Here is a 7,435-nt window from a genome sequence, read left to right as displayed (position 1 = left end):
AAATTCAGTCTGTTGGGGTCCACTAGGCATAGCTACCAGGTAACTCGGGAGAGTGGAAGGCCACAAGTGCCGATGAAGCTCTTTTGCTCTGGGTCTGTGAACCACAGTGACTCCATCTTGGGAACTCTCACCTACTTCTATGCTAACTGCTTACATGCTCTGAAGTAGGCTGAAGCAGAAATGTATTGGTCAGCGTTTCTAGCAGATGGCTGCAGTTTCACTCACACTAGCAGAAATAATAGAGATAAGAAGCGGGGTAGTTAGTTTGCAGGCGTCTAACTCAAGGTCGCAAAGACTGAGAAAGTTTCCTCACAAGCTTCTGTAGAGCTTATTGTAACAGTTGTCTGGATGGGAGGGGTAAGGGGGAATAGCCAGACAAAGAGATGTATGCAAACAGTTTGAAGTATAAAAGGTAAAAGTTGTTTGTATTTGTGGCACTGGATTTGAGACATGCTGGTCTCCTAGTGCCATTTCAGAGCTCTGAAATAAACTTGGCTTGCTTTCTCCCCTCAGTGTCTTTATTGGTGCCAAGCACACCGGGCGACGGACCATTGTTGTCCCCTCGAGCCCTTTAGGGCGGGCAACAGTTTTGGCGTCCCTGGGTGGGCTTGAGGCTGAAATTTAGCCTTGCCCGGATCCCTCCTGGTGGCCGACGGATTACGACGACGACCGATGCCCAGAGCTCACCGGTGACTTCATCGGGGGCCTCGGCAGAGACGTGATTTGCTCGACCGCGGAGGGCACAATGGTGCAACGCACACAGACAGTGGAGAAGCAGCTGCGGGCGACGGTGGTGAACCGGTCCCGTTGATAGGGCGACAGTGACGGTGCAGAACCGGACCCTTGGATAAGGTAGGAACAGTCCAGTGGGGACTTATCTGTTGTGACCTGGGGACGCCCAGTGTCTGCCTGTTGTGACCTGGGGATGCCCAGAGTCTCCCTTGGTATGGGGCAGGGACAGAGTACAGCCGGCAGGGTACAGTGTACACCTTTAGAATGCATTCTGGTGAACTGGAAAGTGTTTGGATCTGATCAGTTGATTAAAAGTAAATTGAAAAGGTTCTGTACAGTTGATTGGCCTCAGTACCAGCTAGAGTGCCAAGAAAGGTGGCCACCGGAAGGATCACTTAATTACAACACGATCCTTCAATTGCTTTTGTTCTGTCAGAGAACAGGTAAATGGAATGAACATCTCTATGCGTATACGTTTATGGTGTTAAGAAATAGGACTGATATTTTGCTCAAGTGCCATTTGACTCCGACAGGCTCGGTAGTGACGGCTGCTAAACCCCAGAACCCTCCCTCTGTTATAATGCCAGAATCGGTGTCCCCTTCGGCTCCTCCACCCCCACAGGCTTCAGAGAGTACTCCCCCCCGTGGGATTGTATCCGTTGATTACTGAGAGTGTGGTAGCCCATCCAGGAACTCAGGAACGGCCAGCACAGATAGTATCTGTCTACTCGCATGTACCTTTTAACCCTGTACATCTGGCTGCTTCTAAGGCAGAGGCAGGAGAATTCTCAACGAATCCAAGCAAGTTCATTTCTATCTTTGAAGGATGTCTAGCTAGTCATAAGCCTGACTGGGATGATTGTAATATACTTATGAGAACCCTGTTGTCTGAAGTAGAGCGGAATCAGTTTATAGCCAAGGCTAAGGATGAAGACAGAGAAGGCATTTAAGGTTTAAAGGGAAAGCTATTGGGCACCAGAAGTTGTACAGACTGGAATCCTCAGAAGTGAGTGTGCTCGTCCTGGTTTGTTGCTTCAAAGCTCTATACAGAAGTTATGTTACGGGAAAGATGTATAATGGCAATGTGTATGTGTTAATGGTTGGAGAAAAGGTGTATGAGTGAAGAGTGGAAGGTTCCTTTGTAAGTTAGAAGAAGCGAGAAAGGAAGAGGAAAAAGCACAGAATGAGTTAACTGAGAGGAAAATACAGTTAGCAGGTTTAATCCAAGGACATTGTTCACAGCCAAGACTTGGCTGACAACCAAGAGAAAGGGGGGCCTGAATGTGCCCAAGCAACTGTGAGATCTGCAAAATACTGCAAGGCATAAGGAAGACAAACGAAGGGTTAAAAGGCAGCTTTGTTGGACAGTATTGGCCCAGGGATTTAAAAATTCCCCCACTCTGTTTGGACAGGGTTTGGCCAGAGACTTGGAGGAGTGGGATAATTCAGACAGAGCCCTCCTGCTGCAATATGTAGATGACTTGTTAATTGCTGCTGTGGGTCTAATCCCTTGTCTCAGAGCTACTGTGAGTCTCCTAAACTTTATTGGACTGCGAGGATACAGGGTATCTCAAAGCAAAGCCCAAATTGCTCTTTCAGAGGTTCAATATCTGGGATTTCACATCAGGCAGGGAGAGAGACAGCTCTCAAACGAAAGAAAGGAGGCTATCTGCCAAGTTCCCATCCCCAGCAACCGTAAACGGCTTAGGGCATTCCTGGGCATGGCAGGTTTTTGCAGAATATGGATTCCAGAGTTTGGACTGTGGGCTAAACCTCTGTATGAATGTGTTAAGGGAGCGGATCATGACCCCTTTCACTGGTCCCCAGAAGCGGACAGGGCATTTAAAATCTTGAAAAGGAAGCTAATGGAAGCTCCAGCCCTGGGTTTGCCCGATATATCTAAGCCGTTCCAACTGTATGTGCATGAACGAAAAGGGGTAGCTTTGGGAATGCTTACCCAGCTATTAGGTGCCTGGAAGCGTCCTGTGGCATACTTTTCTAAGCAACTGGATCAAGTTTCAAAGGGATGGCCAGCCTGTTTGAGGGCGGTCGCAGCTACTGCTCTAGTGCTTGGGGAAGCTGAAAAGCTGACACTGGGAGGAACTGTGCAAGTGTATGTTCCCCATATGGTCCGAGCCTTGCTGGACACTAAGGGTGGTCTTTGGCTCACACAGGCTCGGGTTGCTCGGTACCAGGCGAAGCTGTTTAGAGAATCCTGAAGTCACCCTGCAGTTCTATCCCTCCCTTAATCCAGCTACACTGCTACCAGAGACAGAAAAGCAGGAACATGACTGTCTAGAAATCATAGATGTTCAGTATTCTAGCTGCCCAGATCTGAAAGATCAGCCACTCCCAAATGCTGACTTGGAATGGTATATGGATGGCAGTAGTACTGTTGTGGATGGGCAAAGGAGGGCTGGTTATGCTATTGTGTCTCTTCATGATACCGTGGAAGCTGAGAGTTTACCGGCAGGAACATCTGCCCAGCTTGCTGAACTAGTGGCCCTGACTCGTGCACTCAAGCTGGCAAAAGACAAACGGGTTAATACCTTTACTGACTCAAAGTATGCTTTTGGGGTATTGCATGCTCACGCTGGTTTGTGGAAGCAAAGGAGAATGCTAACAGCCCAAGGCTCTCCGGTCAAACATGGGTCTCAAATTCTCCGGCTTTTAGAAGTGGTACAACTCCCTCAGCAGTAGCAGTGGTGCATTGCAAAGCCCATTAAAGGGAAGATCAAGATGTAACCCAGGGCAATGCCAGAGCAGACAGGGAAGCTAAGCGAGCTGCTACCCTGAAATCAGCAACAGAGGAGAATGTCCAAATGCATGCCCTCATCCCATCAGTGGGTGAGCTTGCAGCTCCTCACTACTCCCAAGAGGACAGAAACCTGGCTGACAGTCTTGGTCTCCAGGAAAAGGAGGGATGGCTTTATTCCACAGTGGGAAAAATCCTCCTGCCCAAGGGCTTGATTCGACCAGTGTTGCAGAAACTGCATCAGACACCACACACGCAGGCAGAGAGGCTCTTACCCAGCTTATGAATAAATATTTTCTAACCTCTGGACTTAAACCCCTAGCATCACAGGTACAAGCTGAATGTTTAATCTGCCAAAAGAATAACCCACGACCAGGAGTAGCAGTGCCACCAGCCACCCTGGAACCTACCCCAGGCCCAGGATTGGTGTGGCAAATAGACTTTACTGAGTTTCCCAGGACCCAAGGGTACAGGTACCTTCTCGTCTTAGTGGATCGATTCAGCGGATGGCCTGAGGCCTTCACATGTCGCAACAACACTGCCAAAACAGTGGCTCTTAAGTTTGTCAAGGAAATCATTCCTCGCTTCGGCCTTCCTCAGTGAATGGAATCTGATAATGGAACACACTTCACATCTCAAATTGTTCAAAAGATATCAAGTGCCCTGCAAATCCCCTGGAAATTCCACGCACCCTGGCGACCACAAGCCAGTGGAGTAGTGGAACGCACAAATCAGACACTCAAGCGACACCTCTCAAAGGTCTGTCAGGGGGCCTCTCTTAAGTGGCCTGATGCCTTGCCCCTTGTGTTACTTCGTATTCGTGCTCTCCCTAAGGGTAGGTTAGGGCTTAGTCCCTTCGAGATTATGTTTGGAAGAGCATGGCCTATGAATGGTACCCCAGTTCTGGCAGGGGAGTGGGAGATGGGGTGTGGTTTCTTGTCTCAGTACATGTGCTCTCTGTCTCTGTTCTTTCTTCTCTTCACAGGTATACCAAAGATTCACAGCCTCTTCTGCTGGATACTCCGGTCCACTCCCTGCAGCCTGGTGACTCCGTTCTCGTGAGGACCTGGAAGGACGAGCCTCTTCAAGAGAAGTGGAAGGGACCCCACACCGTCCTGCTTGTCACCCATACAGTGGCAAAGGTCGAAGGACACAAGAACTGGATTCATCACTCTCGACTGAAAGCAGTGCCCACTCCTAAACAGTGGACTGTCCAGCCTGCAGAGAAGACTGCTAATGACGATTTGGGACTTAAGCTGTTATTCAAAAGACAGTAAGGGTCACTGGGAATGCGTTGTGATGTTTCTGAACAGTCACAGCATACTCCCCGCGAGAACCCTGAGCATTGGTTTTATTTTCTCACAGAAGGCCGACCTGGCCTATGTATTTGGTCTTGTTATTTTTTGACTTGTTTAGTGTCAACAATTCTTCTTATCTTCTGGGCATTTGGGTTGTTGTAATTGTGTGTGCCCTTATTGGAGAAGAGTGTTGTACCTATGTCCCAGAGTTTTCACAGGACATTAACAAGCACATCTTGTCAGCTGAACAGGCCTTTAACCAGTGGAAGGCCCAGGAAAGAGAACCCACTATTTTGGATTCCCTTTGGGGTTGGATACCTGGTTTAGGGGAACTAGGGAATATAGGGGGAAGCATTGTTCGCATCTTGCTCACAGGTGTGGTGATATGTTTTGTTCTTGTTCTTTTGCTCATTTGCTGTAAGGTGCTCATACGTAAGATTTGTACCTCCCATACCCCAGAAGTTCCCTTATACCCTCTCATTGATAATCCTGATTGCATGGAGCTTAATCACATTTTGTCTTTAGAGTATGAGAAAACTCTGACAAAGGTTTGTTGAGTGTTCTCAAAGGAGGGATTGTTGGGGTCCACTAGGCATAGCTACCAGGTAACTCGGGAGAGTGGAAGGTCACAAGTGCCGATGAAGCTCTTTTGCTCTGGGTCTGTGAACCACAGTGACTCCATCTTGGGAACTCTCACCTACTTCTACGCTAACTGCTTACATGCTCTGAAGTAGGCTGAAGCAGAAATGTATTGGTCAGCGTTTCTAGCAGATGGCTGCAGTTTCACTCACACTAGCAGAAATAATAGAGATAAGAAGCGGGGTAGTTAGTTTGCAGGCGTCTAACTCAAGGTCGCAAAGACTGAGAAAGTTTTCTCACAAGCTTCTGTAGAGCTTATTGTAACAGTTGTCTGGATGGGAGGGGTAAGGGGGAATAGCCAGACAAAGAGATGTATGCAAACAGTTTGAAGTATAAAAGGTAAAAGTTGTTTGTATTTGTGGCACTGGATTTGAGACATGCTGGTCTCCTAGTGCCATTTCAGAGCTCTGAAATAAACTTGGCTTGCTTTCTCCCCTCGGTGTCTTTATTGGTGCCAAGCACACCGGGCGACGGACCATTGTTGTCCCCTCGAGCCCTTTAGGGCGGGCAACAAGTCTACACATTTTACAGAATTGAATAGAACTCTCTTTACATTCATTTTATGGAACAGATGACCTCCACATACTCTTTCCGTTTATTTTTATGATAAGTGTTAATTTCATTTTTTTCTTGTCTTCCAGGTCACAGATTTCCTGAAGAAATGACAATGAAAAATCAAACCACAGTGACCGAATTTATCCTCCTGGGACTTTCCAGTGACCCACAGATGCAGATTTTCCTCTTCTTGGTGTTCTTAGTTATTTACCTAATCACTCTGGGTGGTAACATAGTGATCATGGTGGTGATAAGAGCTGATTCTCACCTTCACACCCCTATGTACTTCTTCCTCTTCCATTTATCCTTTGTTGATATCTGCTATTCCTCAGTCACAGTGCCTAATATGCTGATGAACTTCCTAGCAGAGCACAAAACTATTTCTGTCAATGGCTGCATTGCCCAGATGTTCCTTTTCATCCTCTCGGCTGGTACTGAAGCTTTCATTCTCTCAGCCATGGCTTATGACCGCTATGCTGCCATTTGTGACCCATTGCGTTATGTGGAGACAATGAGGAAAGGGATCTGTGTTCAGCTGGTTAGTGGTGCATGGAGCATGGGCTTCTTCTATGCCCTTCTTAATACAATTTTTGCCCTCAAGTTGCATTTCTGTGGGCCCAATCAAATCAGCCATTTCAGCTGTGAGCTCCCTCCTCTCTTACAACTGTCCTGCACTGACATCCTCACCAATCAAGTGGTGCTACTTATTTCTGCTTTGGTATTTGGGTTGAGCTCCTTCCTCCTCACTCTAATCTCCTATATTCACATCATCTCCACCATCCTGCAGATACGCTCCACGGAGGGCAGGCGTAAAGCCTTCTCCACCTGCAGCTCCCACCTAATTGTGGTTGGCTTGTTGTACGTGACAGGTTTTCTCCAGTACACAAAACCCAGCTCAGTCTCCTCTGTGGTTTTGGATGAAATGTTCTCCATCCAGTACAGCATCTTGACACCCTTGTTAAACCCCATTGTCTATAGCCTGAAAAACAAGGAGGTGAAAACAGCTCTAAGGAATATATTGTGGAAATTCAGGTTTCTCAATTAGTGTTGATTCTCTCTCTCTCTCTTTTTTTTTTTTTTTTAAGTCAGAGAGCATAGATTTGTGAGTAACTTGTGTTTGGGACATTCTCAGCTCAGAGAATGGCACTCTGGGCCAAACCCTCCACTGGTCTAAATCAGTGCAAATCCATTGAAGTAAACTGGGCAAATCCGCAGCGTGTATAAATCAGCAAAGCTCCATTGGAACCAATGGGTGCTGGAGTTAGACTCATGAAGGGTCTTGAACAGGAGAAATTGAGAGAGAGATCCCATGACGCAGTGGCCAGGGCATATGCATGGGAGGGGACAGATCCCTGTTTCAGTCATTTCTCCGTCTCAGACACTTGAAGCGGGGCTCTCCCGCATCTGAGATGTGTACCATAACCACTGGGAAAAAGGTTATGCCAGAGCTCCTGTT

At 47.4% G+C, this 7,435-nt stretch overlaps 1 protein-coding gene and 1 long non-coding RNA gene across 2 annotated transcripts; both read left to right on the top strand.

The window, feature by feature from the left end:
- The first annotated feature begins 210 nt into the window (after window positions 1-210).
- On the top strand, window positions 211-3,264 carry LOC117887717. Its single transcript, XR_004648191.1, has 2 exons — window positions 211-412; window positions 533-3,264. It is a non-coding gene; the product is annotated as an uncharacterized LOC117887717 (long non-coding RNA).
- Window positions 3,265-6,085: 2,821 nt separating this feature from the next.
- Window positions 6,086-7,024, top strand: LOC117887674 (olfactory receptor 8S1-like). Its single transcript, XM_034790355.1, has one exon. It carries the CDS (start codon window positions 6,086-6,088, stop codon window positions 7,022-7,024), a length of 939 nt encoding a protein of 312 aa, XP_034646246.1.
- Window positions 7,025-7,435: the final 411 nt, after the last annotated feature.

This window comes from Trachemys scripta, chromosome 14 (assembly GCF_013100865.1).
Source record: "Trachemys scripta elegans isolate TJP31775 chromosome 14, CAS_Tse_1.0, whole genome shotgun sequence".
Taxonomy (NCBI): Eukaryota; Metazoa; Chordata; order Testudines; family Emydidae; genus Trachemys; species Trachemys scripta.
The sequence above is the reverse complement of the archived record's forward strand: the minus strand, read 5'-3'. Positions and strand labels throughout refer to the sequence as shown.

Bases quoted from the DNA above. Each gene is read 5' to 3' on its own strand.
- LOC117887674 (XM_034790355.1), top strand. From the start codon at position 6,086: ATGACAATGAAAAATCAAACCACAGTGACCGAATTTATCCTCCTGGGA.